Here is a 21,379-nt window from a genome sequence, read left to right as displayed (position 1 = left end):
CATGTGCATTCCACCAACCCGCATTGGAACAGCGTGGTGGAGTATGTTCTAAACCCTCTCCTTAATGGAAGAGGAGACCTTATCTCAGCAGTGGGAAATGTACAGGCTGTTACTTTACTTTACTTTACGAGGGCCCCAGCATTGCTTGTGACTGTTCAGAGTGTAGTGAGTAGTTCATAAGATCAAAAAATTCTAAAGTTTGTAATAAGATTAAATCATCAGATCATTTCAATAAATAAATATTGGATTTTTAAGTCGAGATTTTCCTTGTTGCGTCACGGAGTCTATGATTGAGGTTGCTTCAGAAAGCACATAATTTTTTTGTTTATACTTTTAGTTTATTTTTCATATACTAAGTTACATATAAAATAAGGTATTATGGTATATACATATATTTATTATAAAAAACATAGCACATATCTGCTATATACCTATGCAAATAAATAAGGGTAAAATATATGAGAAAGACACATACCTACATAGTAAAGTTTTTTTGTCATATAGCCTAAAAAGTGCCCCAAAATAAAAATGTTTCTACTATTATAAATTGTATGGTAGATTGTGCCTGCCTGCCAAATTATAATAAATTCAAAAGAATGATTCATTGGAAGTATCTATAGTACCAAATTGCATATCATTATGTTTAACTTATTCCTGTTAATTCCTACGCGAAATGATAATAATGATTGACTTCTTTCAAATATATAAATACATAGCCTTATCGTCGAGCTTGTTTAATTTTTGTCATGTTAATTATGATTAGCGATTATCACCCTTTCCTCTAATGCATCAGAATGCCAGCGGCTGTGAAAATGTTATCTCATACGATAGGTAATCGCCTGGTACTGTGATATATTTCAGTAAAAAACTTCAGTGCGACCAATTGTGGTATATGCAATCATTTAGTGAGGTACGAATGTTGTTTTTGTGTCTAATAGTGCTGCACTTTATTGTTGTAACCGCCCGCGCCTCAGTTGTCTTTGAGGATTGCGGTAAGTTCAAAATACTAACAGTTAATTTTTATCGCTTTCTGTGTCCAACTTAGGTAAAGGTAACGTACATTTCAAGATATTACAAATATCGGTTTAATAAAAAGAAATAAGAGACTGACATTATCTGTATAGGTATAGGATATAGCATATTGTTTTAAATACATGTCAACATGTATCAACTTGTACGAAACGAAACTACCTTTTTCAAAATCGAACGGTAAAAACATTTCAATCGAATGTTTCAAATTGCAATCTACTAAAATTGATGGTTTTTGTGCCTTTGTGTAATCAATTAATGTCGTAGTCAGCGATGAAGAAAATGGCCGCTGTGTCGAAATCAAATCAAAGAATCATATCCGCAAATCAAGATTTTTTTTAAATTGTATCCCGCTGATCATTTAGCCTCGTCTAGGTCGCCTCTTTTTAGGAGTGGTTTCTATATCACCCGTACATACATGTATACTTATGACCTTTTCCATGATGATTTATAAACATAATTTAAGCATATGTAAAATCATTTTTGTGGCCGTTTATCCCGTCCTCTGATGTGCCCAGATATTTACGTAATACGATCTTCAGTTAAGAATGTTCTAAATAGTGAATGTTCAAACATTTTGTTTAACAGTTGATAAGTCCTCCGTTTATTGGTAATTTAACATTGATATTTTTAAAATATACTAATTGTGTAATACAAAAATAAATAAGCAACCTAACCTGGTTGTTAGATTTGTTGAAAAAGAAATGACAAAAATAAAAACAGTTTTTGACTTTTCCAAAAAAATGGTGACGTGACGTCATTCTTGATCATACGAAATTATATCTTCGGTTTTATTTGTTTAGATGTGATATTTTTTATGCTATATGCCTATGCTAATTAGACCAAGCAATGGACTGAAAGCTAATATTATTTTGGAACTGCTTCTATTCACAAAAAAATGTTTCGTAATTACTTTAAATACCTCTTAAAATTTTCTATAGTTCATAAGGGAGGCTCTTTAACGACGTTTATCTTTACGTTATTATAAAGATAGAAATTTCTTTTTTGTTTTGCGAAAAAAGATGACAAAAAATAAAACCCCTGTTTGTGGTAGACACATGAGAGTAACGTATCCCAATGAGCCCTTCTTGACCTTTGGCTAATTTGCTAATATGAACAGATCTGACTATATTATGTTGCTAAAACAATTTAAGGACGAAAGAATGACTCTTGTCTCATTGAAAACTTTATCGTAAATAATAATAATCATTACTTAACTTTAACTTTTTGGTTTATTTATGGGACATACCGTAACTGCCTACATTTCGAAAAATATTAAAAAATATATTATCTGAATTAAAAAAAAAGGACCGACTCCAGACGTTGTTATTAGATTCTTATTTCTATAGCAGTTGCACGTACACAAGGATTATCGAATAGAACAAAGAAAAGATGAAGATACTATCGTGATTTATATTTAAATGTGTACTTTCAAATTCAAATTGTACTATACCTATCAATTTTCGATAACCTACTTTGAAGTTCATTTGTCATAAAAACGCGATAAAAAAGTCTTTGATTTGCATGCACGAACAATCTAGTCACGAAAATGATTATTTTTCGAAAACTTAAGACCTGCCGGATGTTAAGATAGGGAATAACTTTAAACTGAGTATATATCTTAAGCGGATAAATGTACACCGATACAAAATAATCCTTTTAATACGCTTGTTTTTGCATAACTAATATCATTTGTTTGTATACAAACAAAGGCTCTAAGTAACATTATTAAAAATCAATTAGACATATTTATATATCTCAAACCTCCGAGTTTATTAGATATAGTAGATCTAATGTCATAAAGATAACAAAACAAATGCGTAATCTCTCTATTTATATCTAAATATTTATAAATCAAATATTTGAAGGGTCATAAACCAATACTTTATATTGACAATTAACTTCTGATAACTGGGCATTATGAATACACTTTATAGCTACTGATAAGTAGCCGTGATTTATATTTGAGTTTAAAAATTTTGTTTACCTTTCTTTATATTGGGTTTGATTGTAATATTATTAGCAGACTCTAAAAAGGTTTAAGATAAGTATAAATATTGATTTTTGTTAAATCCAGACTAGGAATTTCACGTCGTTTTCTGTGTATATAAAGCATTCATTTATATGCAAATTTTATTCTTGACTAAAAAATAGTTTTCGCGTTGAAATAATACATAAAATAATACTTTGAAAAACAAAAACGTAAAACATGATAATAAAAAACAATTGATAAAGCTTATGGCACATATTATAATCCCGTTTTAATCGGTCCCATTAATCATAGCTTATGAGAATTACGAAAGAGCTTTGCGGTACATCTTGTTGCATATGTACCAATAAATCTTTTTATGAATAAATCCTATGTATATAAGGGAGGATACTTTTGATTTTGACTAAATGATTTGTTAATATTTTGTAAAAAATGGCTGCACTATGACGGTAAGTCTTCTGCTAAAGCTGGGTAAATCTTACGACATATAATGAAACAAATTGTAGGCCTACAGAAAACTTTGCAGTATCATGTGCCTATATTGTAAGGTTCAATCATTGTATCTATTTTATATCTAGACGGTACAGCTTTGTGCAAACCGGTCTGGGTGGGGAGTACGGGCTAATAATCACGAATCAAACTCTTAATAATTATTGTGTTGAATGAAGCTATCGTATACGGTATAAATATATATAAATATATATGCGGTGGTGACCTACGCCTAACTATACTATAAAAAAGTACATACAATCGTTTGGGATATCGCGAACTTAAACTGTCATGCTAGTAATATAACTTAGTAACTAGCTAGTAATATTAGGCTTATAATATGATAATATTCTTAACAAACAGGAAAACATGGTTACGTTTTTCGTAGTGAAACAGTTGTAAGAAGAAGGTCTTATGTATTCAACAACGAAAAATCTGTACCACCGAATACCATCGTCGTCGCAAAATTATAGTTTATCTGTCTGCTAATGTCTTCCATTGATAACAAAAATCCTAGTTGAATAAACGTGGACAATTTTAAACGTTGCAAGAATTAAAACTTTAAAGGGTCAATGTCGAAGGGGACAAATTCACTCAATGACAGTTCAACCACTAAACCGAAAGTCTGAAGCAAGCTTGAACCACAATGGAGGACAAATTAAACTTTTGTATACCCATATAAAACCTAAACATTATTCTGAAATGATTATTAATAGAATCCGTATATTTTTATACAACTGTATTGCTTGTAACACGGAGTTTTCTAAATTAAGAAAAAAATATAATTTAAAAGCAAAACCGCATTCGGAGTTAATTCATGTAATTACAAATACCTTGAATTAACGATAAGCATAAAAAACTTTCTTTTTCCACGAATAGAATTTCGATATTCTTGAAGTTTCTAGAATTGAATGACTCCACGTATTATGAAGTTAAGAATATTAATTATGATAATAGGTAAAAATATGCGGTACCGCCCATTACTAATACTATTTAATGCTTCTTAACTGATAAAATAAGATAACATATACTAGTTTATATGCATAAATTTAATGTACATGTATGTAATTTTGATGCATTTACTGCACACAAAATTTGAATTATTTAGTGCAGTATTTTTAGTGGTTGTTGATATAATAAACAAAGTACGAAGTAGGTAACTCCTTAATTGCCCATAGATACATTAAAATTTGAGGTTTACAATCACAATTAAACTTATTAGATTTTTTATACTTAGAATTATACCTACTTACGCACTTTTGGGAGCTAAAGTTTAAAGTTCTCGTTAACAACTTTAATTTAATTCAAAATGCCTACTTATTACTATTTATATTTATAATTAATTGCATAAACTGCCTACATAATCTTTCCTTCAGATTAAATAGTAGAATTATACATACATATATACTTGAGATTATATTTCCTGTGCATACATATGTAAATGTATACGTACATACATACGGCCAATTAAATATTCATATAAGTAGGTTATAAGTTATAGTCCTATATATCAAATACCTTTATAACTGCAGTAAAAAATGACGTACTACCTGTGCACAATATTTAATAGCTGTTTATTAACCACTACATATGTGGTTACACAACAATATACTATTTGTAAAACCCTGACAATTATTGAAATAATGACAATAAACTTGTTTCAGGGTCGGCTTACGATTTACAAAGTGTAAACATCGAAGGATGTGGCCTGAGGCTACCATGTTATGTGACATTAGGAGAGGAAATTCCAGTAAATGTTGAATTCTATGCTGGTAAGTAAAATACAGACATTTTTAACCAAAAGAGTCATGCAAAATATGCATTACCCATTTATAAATAGACACGTAAGTTCTGCATTTTTAACCAAAAGAGTCTTGCAAAATACGTATTACCCATTTATAAATAGACACTCACTTTTTTATCCTCTATCATCCAATTTCCTTTTTTTTGTTTGATAACTAAGTATTATTCACAAAAATATTGTACGTGCCAGATACGATAATTTTTTAATTGTATCAGAAAATGTGATAGATATGAATTGCAACGACTACTTCATATCACTAATCAAAATTAATCATTCGTTTCTTAAAAGATATTACATTAGGACATTTTAATTACGTAGAAAGGTATGATTACCTACTTAAATTTACATAAGAATTATTCACATACAAGTGAAATCCTTAAATAAATACAAACATGAATTAAAAATAGTTACTGTATAAATCATAATCGCGTGGAATGGTGGTAAAAATGCTTGCAGTATTTCCCATTTCATCGCAATTCCAATCCCCTGGGCTAATAACAAACTAGCTCGCCTTCACCAGTAGAAGCAATAAGATGTGTTATAGTTTTAATGAAGCTTTTTACATTACTTCCACAAGGTCCAAGTTTTTCAACAGCAAAATGGATTCAAAATATATTTAGGAACAAGACGCGAATCTTACAATTTAAAGTCATTTAGTAACAATCAATAATTTTAATTGATATGAACCAAAAAGTCTTGTTTATCCGATTGCGTGACGCAACTACCAATTATTAATCAATCAATTAAAGTAGGTATTTAATTATTTTTAGTACCTACATCCTGATATTTTTCGTCATTACGTCCGATTAAGGTTCCGAATTATTTTGCGTACCTTATCAGTTTCCAACAAATATATTTTTTCTATTATACATATTTATCCTAGTTTATTTCCCTTTTTCTGATTTTCAACGTTATTAAGCTCATCTATCCTAACCTAACCTATTTTGTGTCACGCTGTTGTTAACATTTTTTTCCTTAAACGTAGAAAAGTAAGTTTACACACATAAAAGGTATTAATTATATAAAATTCGAATAATACACAAATAATTCATTTTTAATATTTTATACAAATAAATATTGAAAAAGCGTATTGGCTGGCCTGAGAAGTTTTTAATTTTTTTTTTATTGTTGTGGCAACCGAGCAGGAGGCTCACCTGTTACATTACAACAACTACCACACCACCCCCCCCAAGGCATCCGAAACTAACCAAAATATCTATTTTTAAGGTATTTTCTACTGTGTATAAATATTCTGTGGAATCAACTTTCGCCTAGACTTGGGAAGGGTACCCGAGAAATGAATATAATACATATTTTGCAGTGTTATAGATGTCCAAGGATGGTGGTGGTCTTTTTTCATTAGGTGGGCCTTCCCATTCGTTTGGTAACTATACAATACAAAAAGGTTACATCCCCTAAATAATCAGTGCAAGTTGTGCAGGGATGTGGAATCCACCTGAGACAGTTTTTCCGAAAATATATATTTAATTTTGGACTCACAGCCGATGTGAGTCCAAAATTAAATATATATTTTGCTTAATAAGTATATTTTTTGTGAATGACACTAACAATCACTATCAATATATTTCATGGTTATCAATGAAAACTATATAAATATAAGTAAAAATACTGTTCGAAAAAACAAAGTAGATATATATGTAGGTTTTCCTCAAACTTTATAATAGTACATACAATATATTTTAATGTAAGTAGTATGATGGATTATAACGTAGTACCTACGAGTATCAGTAGGAACGTCCTGTTTGAAATTTTCATGTTTTTAATACAACATAATAACACTTTCAGTTTATAAGAATATAAATACATTCGTATTTAATAAAATAACAGGAATCCGACAATATTCATTCTTAAATTTATCATGACTGTTGTTAAATTTTATCTACAACAACGATCAAAATGACTCGTTACTTATCGATTGCAATGGTATTTTTTGTTATTATTAATTAAAATTGTGATAATGGAAAGTGCTATTAGCTGTTTGTTTTATTAAGATATAATCAAAATAAAATAAATTGACAAACGAAATGATAAACGAAAAATATTCTTAATATTTTTGTGATTTCATTTATATCTATCTAATACGAGCACATAAGAAAATTTATTATTTTTTGTTGTTGTGTTTTGGTTTGAATTTGTCCATCTATATATTTATGAGTAGTAAAACATATTCTTTCTTAGATTAATTCAAAACAAAAAATAATAATTGTACAATGTTAGGTACTATTAAAATTGAGATTGGAACACCTTGAATTTTAAATCTACGCACCACTAAACGCGTGCATCTTAACCGAAGATTGCGGGTTCAAACCCAGGCAAGCACCGCTGATTTATGTGCTTAATTTGTCTTTATAATTCATCTCGTGCTCAGCTGTGAAGGAAAACATCGTGAGGAAACCTGCATGTGATAAATTTCATAGAAATTCTGCTACATGTGTATTCCACCAAGCCGCATTGGAACAGCTTGGTGGAATATGTTCCAAGCCTTCTCTTCAAAGGGAGAGGAGGTCTTTAGCCCAGCAGTGGGAATTTACAGGCTGTTGTTGTTGTTGTTGCACCACTAAAAGACACATCAATGTAGGTATTAAATATAACACTGGTATTTATTACAATACATAGTGTTACGTCTGAACGGACATAATATTGTATATAGTTGGTTATTTAGAAGACATAAATACACCGACAAGCCTAGATGGCCTAGTGGTTAGAAAGTGTGCATCTTAACCGATGATCGCAGTTTTAAACCCAGGCAAGCCACCACTGAATATTCATGTTTTAATTTGTACTTATAATTCATCTCATGCTCGCCGGTGAAGGAAAATATTGTGAGGAATCATGGGTCTAATTTTATAGACATTTTGACACATATTCCAACCCACATTGGAACAGCGTGGTGGAATATGTTCCGAACCTTCTCCTCAAAGGGATAGGCATGATAGCAGGGGGAAATTTACAGGCTGTTGTTGTTGTAAAAACACCGAATCCTGGCAATCCAAAATCACTATTTAAATATTTATGAATGTTGTCTCTGACTAGTATCTATAATTGCAAGTAGGTACATACGTACCTGTACCTAATCTCTTTGGATTTTACGAAAGCATTATGACAATTTTTAATTATTCATTTTATAAATAGATCTATCGTTAATTATATTCGGTCATTCATGTTGTTTTATCAACATCCGTTTATCGGAATTTTGTTAATTTGATTTGTATTATTAATCATCGAAAATGACGCTTTTTATAGCAAGTCATTTAAACTGTGAATCAAAAGCAAAACCAACGTTAAAGAGTAATAATTCAATTATTCTTAAAGATTTTACATTTATTTATTTTAAAATTTAGCCAACTAATTAACATACAAATTTCTTAGGAACTTGTTGCTAAATAATATATTGGAATACCAAAATTTGTTTTACAATTCTGAGCTTAGACTAGCTAGCTCGTTTTTTTTTTCCTAAAATGTCACTAAATATTGGTGGCTAGTTATTTAATAATAATTTTAATGAGTTATCTATTTCATTATTAATCTTAATATTTTTGATTTAAAAGGATGTTCTTCAGTTGTTATGGTTTATTCCTGTGATAACCGTATACAGTTGTGAGAATATTTCATTCATGAATGAACGATATATTTTTAACCGACTTCTAAAAAAATGAATCAGTTTGACATGAATATATGTAACATTGTTAGAATTTATTGATATTTGAGTATTATGATGCATTTAGGCTTCCAAGTACGTATGCTCAATTTCGTAAGTGTATGTTTGTATGTTTGACCATGAATTTCTCGAAAACTAAAAGCCGTATTTAGATGATCATTTTAATCTAAGTTATCTGACTGTATCTAATTTTGGAGTCGGTTTAATTGTTTTATGATCTTTATAATTTTCTTACTAATACCGACTGAAACGTTATAAGCTTCAAAAACATGTGTTTAGACTATTTGAAACTAGTAATTCATTTGCATAATTACTTAATTAAAAAAAAAAACAACATAAAAGGTATGGTAAGTAGTAGTAACGGAAAACAAAGGCTAACTCTTACGGCATCTGTGACATGAAGATTATCTTATATTAAGAAAAATTACAAAGTAGAAGCACTGCTATGCTAATTTTATGCAAGTTACTTGTTACTATGTATTTCACTTCTTTACAATTCACATAAAGTAGTATAGAGCTACTGTGTTTCTAAATAACTTATATAACATGTTCTGTTTTAGATTTTGTATCGCGACAACTGGACCAAGATGTCACAATAAATATAAATTTCATTCACGCCAGAACGCCAGTGACTCCAGGTATATTATCATTTTAATATATACTTATTAAGCAAATATACGCATACAAATGCTGCAAATCTCGAAGTCTAGGTCAGGTTAAATTATTTGATATTTAAAAAAATATAATGTTTTCGCATATAAGACTAAACAAATTATGTAAATGAATTTGAAATTGAGGTACACAAAATAAGATGGTATTTTTGACATTAATATATTTTGAAATTTAAATTTTAAAGCGAAATGATTCTTTTTTTTTTCATAATATTAAGAACTAAGAACATAATACTAAAAACTATAGATTGATAGTAATAATCAGTAATGTCCGATAAATGATTTTCTTCTGGACAATAAACGCTTGATTAAAAATACTCTAAAATTTATAAATACTGTTATCATCGTAATTATTCATAAATAGAATGCTTATTAATTTTGTATTTTAAATTACAATAAGTAAAGTAAGTTTTCAATGAACTTCTATGATTTGAAAATCCTTTAACGATGTCAAAACTACCAACATAATTATTTGAAACTGTTTCTGGAAAAAAAGTTGTAATTGAAAAATTGGCAGATACGAATAATTTTGTGTCGTAATACCAACATGTCAATGTTATAAGGTTATGCCATATTTAAAAACTGGTTACCAAGGTGGTCGAATCGAAATTGTGCTTAATGGAAAATTTAACGAAAGTAATAAAAACAACCAATATCATTTTTAGGTATTTTATTTTGCTGCATTTTATATTTATACTTTTAATTGATAATAACCTCAATGATAATCTTGTAGAGAGCATATAATTAGATATGTGATAATAATTGCTTGCGGATTCAAATCTGAACATTGGACAAGCTTCAACAGTTTTTAAGTTTTAAATAATTTCAATTCACGTCTTTGGCGAAGTTTGATTGTTTGCGAGGCTGTTGCCAACTTAGTCATCTATTTTGTTTTACTTTAAGATAACTAAATATAGGTTTGGTATTACCTCTTCTTTCAAATTTTTTTTCGTAGAATGATATCAGACTGGAACGTAATATATATTTATAAAGATCTGAATAAAATAAAAAGTAAGCAAAATTTAAAAAAAAAGTATAATAAAAGTAATATTATTTGCAGAACCATGTGAAACGGTAATGTGTCCGGTACAGACGGATGCTGTTACTTCCTTCACCAGCGTCATGTCGGTACCAACTAATATGGCTTTGGTAAGTCGAAAGATAGAATAATAATATGAAAAAAAAAGAATTTGAATAGTTTATAGTTTATGTTACGTGAAGAATAAATAAAATATAAAAGAATAAAATAATAATATAAATGCAAATAATAAGACATGATATATAAGTCGTCTGCGATCCGCGTCTATTTAAAGTCCATTCATCCATCACTTTAATTGATATACCTCTATATCCATTTCTAGGCTATGTAGCTCGCGAAATAACAAATTAAACGACGAAGTTGTTTTCAGATATTTCTAACATTATTTAGATTAGATGTAATATACAAATAAATACTGCAGCCTATTACAGAGATAGCTGCAGATTTCACATGATTGAATACGCTATGCTCAGAAACTACGCATATGCAACTCGAAACAAGAAAATATCCACGTGTTAGATATAGGAAGATTATAAATCTATTGTAACTAGCCTTGTAGTATCATAATAAGAAACGCGAAGCAACTGTCAATCAATATGATAATCTGGCAAGGCATGCGTATATCTACTTGTTTTATTTAAATTTAAGCTGCTTGAAACCGTGAGACGCTGCTTGTAATCTTATAAAAACAATGTCCTGACTGACTGTCATTATCTAGGCAGAGAAAAGAAGCATCTTATTTAAATATTCTTTTTAAATCCTTCCTTTTTTATAGTTTGCCAGTACGGGCACTGAGAGTAGTGTGAAGTATATCTACATATATTTTATTGCTTATGTGAGGATGACGTTTGCATTGGAATTGTATTTTGGTTGTAAGATGCATGATTCTTTGAATATTTAAAAAATATATATGTACCTTTGTTCGGTTTATATATTTATATCGTGTACAGGTTCATCCAAAACATAGGTATTTTCATATGATATGAAGTCGAAGATACAACAGTAGTAGAAGTTATTCAATATTGACTTCAGTTTTATAGTAATCAAACATTACTGTGTTAAAAGCAAAAACCCTTGAACTCATAGTGGTATACTTAAACGAAGGTCATTATATTGTTGACTGAAGATTCTGGCGACGTGAGATTGCTCACGTTTTTTATTTATTTAATCAAATAATAATTCATTGGCATTATCATTTGATTTAAAAAAGAATTATTCTGATAATTAATTATTATAATAATTCTTCTAATCTTTCTCCTATTAATAAATAAAGTTTAACTGAACGCAAAAACATATATTTAGTACCTACAGAAGACTAAAAGTTGAATTACATATATAAATCCAGGTCAATATGTATTTAATATAAAAATAATACCGCCGTGTATTGAACTAGTGGTAAATTAACATTCTAGTGCTTGTAAAAGGCTACTGGAAGAAAGTATAAAATTTGATGTTTCAATTACATTTCTTTATGAGTAAATTATTTTGATGCGTGGCGTAGAGCACATGAAAAATACATAATGTATTTTGCGGCTAAACCGTCAATTATTCATCAAGTAGCTCGTAATAACCAAACTCCACATCCTTATTATATTTTAAAATGTTTATTTTATTCAATTTTAAATTTATGAATGTGTTACAGCAGTGGTGAAAAGAAGAAATACAATATCAATTATAATAATTATTATATTTTTGCTAATCAAATCGGAACCCAACAATATTATATGTACCGATGTAGTCCCGCGTTTACCGATTTTAACCGACAAACGTCAGTACAAAATGTGATAAGCGGGTTGCATCAACCCCGTCGGGCGTACAACCAAGTTTATTTTGTGCTATTTCTTATTTCGATTACGAAAATGAATATCATCGTAAGCTCTATCATTCTAACACAAGTCATATGAATATTACTTGAACATTTTAAATCGCAAATTCGTGTTGATTATCATATAATATTACAATGATTATTTTATTTTTATTATTTTATTTTATTTATAAAGCTTGTTCTGAAAAATATTCTCATTCAATAAAAACGTTATTGCTCATTTATTATCGTTTTTTGTTTTTTTTTATGTAAACCTCACTTTTGGGTAATCGTTAAGGATAAAGATATTACAGGATTAGGAACTTGTTTCTGTTACAATGTTGCGAAGTTAATATTTTATATTGACTCTTTATGGGTCCACTTATGCCCGAAATGTATATTGTCACAATGATCCCTGTTTTTGAAAGCCTTTTTTAAAATAAAATTTAATTTAATTTTACGCCTTATTTTTGAATATTACTTTTAGAGAAAAAAATCTTTTCACACCGCTCTAATGTTATTTTGTAGATTTTCATATACCTTCATCCATGTACTCACACGAAACTTTCTTTCACGGACAATTCATTGGTACCTGGGTTTGAACCCGCCGTCTTCTAAGATTTACAAGTTCTAGTCGCTGAGCCATCTCAACTTGCATTGATAACGTTCACATTTATAAGAGGAACCACAATGCTAAAAGTGTTGAGTATATAGCTCTCTAATGGTGTATATTGGTACTACTAGGTTAAATGATGAAGCTGCCTGGGGATCGCTTTTGTTGGAAGGGAGATCTGCACTATAATAACTTCAAACGTAAATCTGACATTAGAATTATTATGTTTCTAGTTTTATAATAGCAAAGATTACTTCATTAGGAGTAAGAAGACATAAATTTAAAGTTATGTTTTTTAATAAGACTTCGAACATGCTGCATTTTAATTAGATATGTACATTTATTATTTCGTATATTTAGAGTTTGTAAAAAAATATGATGTGTATTTTTAAACTTCAAATTTTTTTACATCACTCGAAACGCTCAAGGTAATTAGAATTTTTTTGCCGTCTGTAAATTTGCCTCGTGTCGCTTATTTTGATATGTTTGCGATACGAAGATGGGCTATAAGCTCAAATTATTAATTGATATTTCTTAACCCTTAATCGTGCAGAACTAAATATATTTTTTCCATGACTCAAGTTGGATATCAGTGTATATAAAATCATATATATATTTTTAAAAATGATAAAATGTTTTATCTATAATGTATCTAAGATTATTTTTGTCTAAAATTACAACCTAAAAAGTTGCTATTTTAAAAATATCTTTAGAAGGTGGGAAAATAGTTCACAGTGCCCGATTAAGGGTTAAAAAAATTAGTAAAATGTTTGTATAGACTATAGTGTATTTGTATTTGGTCTTTAAGCTATAGAAAAAGACAAACAAAATGAAAAATAAGATTGCTATGTCTTTAAAATTAATTGAATTATCTTCTTAATTTCAGAATCAACGCGGCTTCTTGCAATGGCGAGTGTATAATGAAAACGGCATGCAAGTGCTCTGCTACTATGTGATCGTGCAAACTCAAAATTACTTTCAAAAAGTTTTAAGACGATTTATTGACAACTCAGACGATGTTTACGAGCCAGGTGACAACGATATTCCCTACAAAGAGAGGTTATATAAAATATCAAATGGAACGGACTTTTACTTGCAAAGGTTACTAAGAAATTATTACAAAAACAAGACCATTAGTAACTGAGTTTTGAATTAATCAATATTAAAAAAGTGAAACAACACTATTAATCTTTTAGTGTATTTTGTTAAACTTTTAATATTATTAAATTTGGAAAGTGCCTAACGTTTTAAGCAGTCGATTTAAACATTAATAAGTACATGTATACATGTGAATATAGGTATATTTATATACTAAAATTGTTTTAATTATAAAAATGTGATAGACCTAAAAATATGAATCTATTTTTATTACTTTTAAAAATATTATATTTTTATATATAAAATTATATTTTAATTTATTACTTCCTGAATATTATATACTAAATTTAAATCCAAGAAATCTAACAATGTTTCCAAAAATAGTTGTGAAAAATAAATTAGATAACCGCTTTAAGGATTTTTTACATGGTTTTCAAGCGTTAGCACATAAATTTATACAGTATGCTACAAAATTGTATGTCCTAAAAAGTCCTATAAATTTTGAGTTAAGTAATTAAATAATTATTATTAATTTATGACGTATTAAAAAGGATTTGGCTGTCTCAATGTCATTAAAATCAACCCAAAACAAAGTAACATTATTTATCATGTTTCAGTGTTAAATGTGAAGCTATCGGTTAGGCAAGTAGATTTTACCGAGAAAAACCGCTAAGCAAGGCAGTAGTTACTCTTATCTACCATTTTCATTAAAGATTTTCAGTATGACTAGTTTTCTGGAAATGCGTATTGCATCATATCTTGAGAAGTCATTTTAGTCCGCCACTAAATAATCAGAAACAGTTTCGCGGATTTTAGACGCGCTTTTCCAAAGGCAAGAGGCTGCGTGACGCTATTTTATTGTGTCTTATGTTTTCTCTTCAGTTGTGGTAAACTCTGGCCTTTTAGATAACTGGTAGGGTTTTTTCCAGGTGCCTTGTTTGTAATAGAAGGATTTTGATGTGAAAGCCTAGAGAACCTAAGTTAGTACTTGAGTAACAGATGGGACTGTCTGACGGACTGAAGGCACTTTTTCGGTTCCTCGATCGAGTGACTATTTATGTTTTAAACGGAAGTTACTTAGAGGGTATATTCTCTCTACACAATATTAACGCCGGGTGGTTCTTCCGATGTAAGATATTTTGTCACCCAAATCTGGTCCACTACTTCTTAGAAAAAAAATATGATAAAACACCTATTTTACTATTATTTATATGCGATATGGTAATGTCGCATTGTCTACCTTTCTGATGTTAAGCCGTTTAATTCACATGTGAACTTCGTTCCCATGTGAGTGAACTGAGCAGATCATCCAGCAAATCAAAATTTAATGTGAGTTCTGTCGCATGCAGTAGCAGAAATTAGAACTCAGCTGCATGGTAAAAAAAAATAGTTTCTATCATTATTTTATATTTGTGTTTGTTAACGCCAAAATAAGTATAAAGTATAACTTAAAATTTTATTATATAAAAAGCTTTACATGCAATTTTATTTTTCTACAAAGAACACATAAATTTTTTATCAACCAATATAATTATATACTAATCTACCCGTGCAAAAGGTGTTTCAATAAAAAAAGACTATTTTTATAATAACACAATAAAACTATAATTTTATATGTCTGTCTCTATAAATAAAATAAGAGACGATTTTTAGTATTGCGAAATAAATCCCCAGCGCGTTTCGGAGAAGGTTAAAATATAACCACAGATGATGTAGCTACGCTTCACAGTTTCAATATATTTAATAATTGGAGTTAAACAAAAGTAAATTTCATGTTCTTGTATCTATTATAATGTTATTTTGTGTTGCGGAAGTTTATAAAAAGACTTTACAATGTCTATTAATATATCATTAAGGAAACAAGGTATTTTGAATTCACGATTGCCAACTATGTACATGTCATTAGAAAAACTTTGATAGCCTTCCCAATTAAATTCAAATAAACTTCAATAACATTTTGTACCAAGATCCGTTTGTTTTAATATGTTGTCAATTTTCTTTGATGTATTCAGTTTTTTTTATTTCTTACCACGATTAAACTTGTCAAAACGTATGCTTGTTATCAATGGTAGGTAGTATACATGAAAATATGATTTGCTGTCCGATATTGAGGTTTTACGAACTCAGTTACGGTCAATTGCCCACAACTCATTTAGTCTAATGTGATTAAACAAGATGAGCTGACAAAAAGTTTGAGATTTATTTTCAATAAATTCAGTATTTTTTTTGTATTTTAGTGGATTTATAAACGACATTATTAGGTATATATACATGGGCCCTCTGTTTACATTTATTATTATACATTATTTCTTATTTTCTTGTTAACAAATTATTTAAAGAAAATCTCCGGCGAGTCAATCTTCTTGATACACCATTTAGGTTACTTTTCACTAGATTTTTAAAAATAGAAGCAGTACAGCCGGTCCGACATACATATGTTACATAAATAAAATTTTAACAAAAAGAAAAACCGACTTCAAACAAAACACTATTTTAAAACAAATAAAAGTGTACTAAAAAGTAATAAAAATAATTGTACATTTAACATATTTTTGAGAGTCCTCCTAGGTAAAATGAAATGAAAAATATATGACAACTTAAAAGTCGATTTACGATTATATAATGTAGTTATAATTATTGCTATATTTGGAGCCGGTGTCAGCCACGGGCACACGCTTCAACAATCAAAAGAAAGAAGCGATACGAGCCTCTTGATTGACCCAGTATAATATCGTATAAAAGGTAATTTGTAAGAAACATATTTCTTAAAGTATTCTCGTATTGTTTTGTGATAGATATAGTATAGGGTTGGCTGACACCGACTCCAAATATAGCAATAATTATAACTACATTATATAATCGTAAATCGACTTTTAAGTAGTCTAATATTTTTCATTTCATTTTACCTAGGAGGACTCTCAAAAATATGAGGTCGATACCTCAGTAAGCTGGAGTGGAGCCGGTGTCAGCCACGGTGCCCTTGCCCCAACAATCAAAAGAAAGAAGCGATAGCGATACCCCTTGATTGATCCAGTATATTATTGTGTAAAAGGTAATTTGTAAAAAACATATTTGTTAAAGTATTCTCGTATTGTTTTTTGATAGATATACTGTAGGGTTTTATTGGCTGACACCGACTCCAAATATACCAATAATTATAACTACATGATATAATCGTTAATCGACTTTTAAGTAGTCTAATATTTTTCATTTCATTTAACTTAGGAAGACTCTAAAAAATATGTTGAATACGCAATTATTTTTATGACTTTTTCGTGCATATTCATTTGTTTTAAAATAGTGTTTTGTTTGAAGTCGGTTTTTCTTTTTGTTAAAATTTTTATTTATTTTTTGATTTTAAGTGAAGCTGATGTTGACTAACTATTTTTTTTTAATATGGATAGATTAAGCGTTCCGTTTATATGAGTCAGAAACTACTTCGAGGACAATTTCAAAGGAAACTTGCGAATAAAGTAAAAATAGACTTTCGAAAATGCGGATTTAATACGTCACGCGGCGTAAACTACAAGGATCCCTCGAAAGAGCTGTAATCGAACTCAGCAAAAAAACTTTGAAAAAGACCAACTATATTTCGTACATCATATGACATCACATCACATACACAAAATTTGATTAAAGATAGTAAGAAATTCTGCCCCATATCGCACCCTAACTGCGAGCCGTATAGGAGTTCCATCACTACATAGTATAAACCAAAGTCGCTTTTTCTGTCCCTATATCTTAAAAACTACGCAACGGATTTTGATGCGGTTTTTTTTAATAGATAGGTAGTGTAATTCAAGGGGAAGGTTTGTGTATATAATAAATGAACAATATAGTAAAGAAACACTGACAATTTTAGAAGTTTGCAATGTGATGTCGTAAATAAACAAATTCTTTAGTATCAGTATTGCACCCGTGAAGAGTCGGGGCGGGTCGCTAGTTGATTATAATATTCGATTATGACAATTACATGAACATTACCACGTTCCGGAAGGTGATTCAAATATCCAAGTAACCCATAAATAAAAGATTCAACCGAGTATTGCTAACGTGCTCCTCAGAATTGTTCCGTTCCCTCCCGTTCCCTTAATTTGTCATGGATCCTGTACTCAAAACCTTACCAAACTTTCACTAAACTACCCTTAAAGTACATCCTTTTTTAATAAAAAAAGAATCATCAAAATTGTGCCAACCAATTTTGAGTTATTCACCTATTTATAGCCACATACATAATGCAAATTTAAGACTTATGTCGTTTTCATACAGATACCATCATCGAAAAAAAAATTAAATTAAAATGAGACCCCACGGGAAGCACTACCTTTCAAACAAAAAAAAAATGAAAATCGGTCCACCCAGTAAAAAGTTATGAGGTAACAAACATAAAAAAAAAAAAAATTATACAGACGAATTGATTTTTTGAAGTCGGTTGAAAAGATACATAACGCTAAAAGCAGCAGAAGAAAATAAGTATAATACAATACATTTTTTTTAAATATTATCAAAAGCTATTTTAACAAAAAATGCCGAATTGTATTTTTCCACAATGTAAAAATGTGTGTCTTGTGTGGGCATACATTTTTTCCAGTAAGTATTAAATTGAAATCTATTTTCTACTAGGTTCTAATCTTAATATATTGTGTTTATTATATGTTGTAATAATGACTGTACTATCTAGTTAATAACATTATAATTATGGTCATTATTGAATGCGCAGTTTGAGATGGATGTGTAACACGACAATATAATTAAGAACCAATAAATAAGCGTAAGGTGGCTTTTTATCTAATAGTTGAAAATATCTAAATAGACCGTAGCTTGGATTCATGTAATAAATGTACTTCTATATTTTATATATTTTTACAGAGCTTAAACTATATACGGTCATACGTTTACATATATCTATATATAATACATATATGTATAATCAAAACTAGCGAACAGCTCCGCACGGTTGCAAAGCTGGATATACAGAATGACTAGCAACATTCACAGCTATTATGTCATTAGACAATACCCTGCCCTGCCCTGCTGTTTAAATCTGCAATATTTCAAAAATATATTCAATTAAATTTCATGCTGTAAGGGCCATATTGATCATTATACAATACACAATATATTTACGCTACTTATTCGAATAACTAATAATGCTATATAGTTTAGTAACATAATCTCGTAAATAGTAGAGATAATAAATACTGTAGTCAATGATATTCTAATAAACAGATATGTTATATCCATACTAAACAATAGAAAAAAGTGTGTCGCGCCGGGGACCGTTTATTTTACATTGCGTTACAAGTAAAAATGATAGCTTGATAAAAACAATAAGTAAAAGGGATAACTAGATGTTTTAATTACGCAAAACGTATTACTACATAATTATGATGTATTATAACGTATTACTGGCATAATTGTGATGAAAACGACTAAAGGCAAACGTCCCAATTAGGACGTTTTATAGTCTTCACTTTTTGCGCGTTAATGACATATCTATTTACTAGAACATCATTGACTGTAGTAGATTATTTTGATCTCCTAGGGCTCAGCCAGCATTTGAAATGTATCTAAAACTATCATCCTTCCTCTTGAATCAACCTATGTATTAAATCGCATCAAAATCCGTTGTGTAATTTTAAAGAACAAAGTAAGCATAGGGACAGACAGTGGTAATCGGCTTTGTTTCATACAATGTGATGAAGTCAAAAGATCGATTGAGCGTAATAAACCATCGGAATAATTTGCGCGCGGTATTTCCGAAAACGTCACTGTCATTTTATTATTAACTAGCTTCTGCACGCGATTTCGTCCGCGTAGATTTCGGATTTGTAACAGGATTGCATATCTCAAAAGAAGATTAATATAACCCATAAAAATACAGAATAAAAAAACTTATATAAATGAGGAGGATTCTGATTGTTTTTTTACTTGTGTCCGAAAAACTAAAATATCTTACGGAACCCCATTTTACCCTAAATAATATTTAGCCTATGTTACTTTCGAAAAATGTAGCATTCAAATGGTGAAAGAATTTTTTAAATCGGCCCACTAGTTTTTGAGCCTATTCATTACAAACAAACAAAGTTTTCCTCTTTATAATATTAGTATAGATTTATGGCTTGTAGTTGTGCGAGCAGAATTAATTATGTTGTAATATATTTATGTTGCTCTTTTATATAGCCTGATAGATATAGATAATTATAACTCTTATAACTGGCTAGTAATATTCTCAACAGTAAATCTATAAAGTACGTTCTTTTAATTTTTCTCTCAATGTTTTCTAAAATCTGGAATCTCCCAGTTTTGATACAAAATAGCCTAGAATCCAATTGGTGTAATAAATGATACGTTCAATATTTTTTAACCTTTACATTTTTTAACTTTTACCTTAAATTTCATATAATATCAAGAATATTTAAATTTGCGACTTAAAAGTATATACAAAATTTAAAGTAATCAATATAAAGATGTTAATTTACCTACTACTACAAACTATTGATGACGTCGCCTAAACAGTTAAAAACAAATGTGCTTAAACATAAAATACAAGTGACGTTATGTAAATAATGTAGAATTATGTACAATCGATGAAGACAAAAATATTTTTAGTGTGTGAGACACGCTTGAATAGAAATGTTGAATTATTTTTACTTGGAACAGTACAGTAGGTACCTAGTAGGTCACCCGAACATTGTCATACTTTAGTAGACGTTTGTCCGTTTCGTCCAAAATACGAGGTCAAAGAATTATCAGAATTATTCGTACAATATTTCATTATCGTTATACGAAATAAATTATAGTATAGACCTTATGATTAGCAAGCTTACTTTGGCTTTCCTTGAAATAGACAATAATAAACTTTACAAAAATATACAGTTTATCTTTATGGGCATTTCAATACTGGATAAGTCAGGTATTCATAGTCCGTAAAATAAATAGCGCCACAAACGAGGTCAGACTCCACCTTTGAATTTCCAGTTCGATTATAATGATTTATTGTTTTGTTAATGTGTGTCTTTCCTAGACTACTAAAAGCATCCGCAGACACTGAAATCTCTTGAATTGAAGGTTTTTTTTTATTACGGAGCTGTGAATGTTGGAAAACTTTTAAAAGAATAAATATAAATGTTATTTTCTCCAAAGTAGATTATCTATTAATC

General features: G+C 29.6%; 1 protein-coding gene across 1 annotated transcript; it reads left to right on the top strand.

Moving 5' to 3' along the window:
- Positions 1 to 801: 801 nt before the first annotated feature.
- LOC124538615 lies at positions 802 to 14,435 on the top strand. Its single transcript, XM_047115731.1, has 5 exons — positions 802 to 992; positions 5,173 to 5,280; positions 9,552 to 9,629; positions 10,723 to 10,811; positions 14,005 to 14,435. The coding sequence occupies exons 1-5, from the start codon at positions 893 to 895 to the stop codon at positions 14,260 to 14,262; spliced, it is 633 nt and encodes a 210-aa protein (XP_046971687.1). The 5' UTR covers positions 802 to 892; the 3' UTR covers positions 14,263 to 14,435.
- The last annotated feature ends 6,944 nt before the right edge of the window (positions 14,436 to 21,379 follow it).

This window comes from Vanessa cardui, chromosome 20 (genome assembly GCF_905220365.1).
Source record: "Vanessa cardui chromosome 20, ilVanCard2.1, whole genome shotgun sequence".
Classification (NCBI taxonomy): Eukaryota; Metazoa; Arthropoda; class Insecta; order Lepidoptera; family Nymphalidae; genus Vanessa; species Vanessa cardui.
This window is presented reverse-complemented; position numbering and strand designations above follow the sequence as displayed.

Bases quoted from the DNA above. Each gene is read 5' to 3' on its own strand.
- LOC124538615 (XM_047115731.1), top strand. From the start codon at position 893: ATGCAATCATTTAGTGAGGTACGAATGTTGTTTTTGTGTCTAATAGTG. The intron at 5,281-9,551 runs GTAAGTAAAATA...GTTCTGTTTTAG, and splicing joins AAATGTTGAATTCTATGCTG to ATTTTGTATCGCGACAACTG. The intron at 10,812-14,004 runs GTAAGTCGAAAG...TCTTAATTTCAG, and splicing joins TACCAACTAATATGGCTTTG to AATCAACGCGGCTTCTTGCA.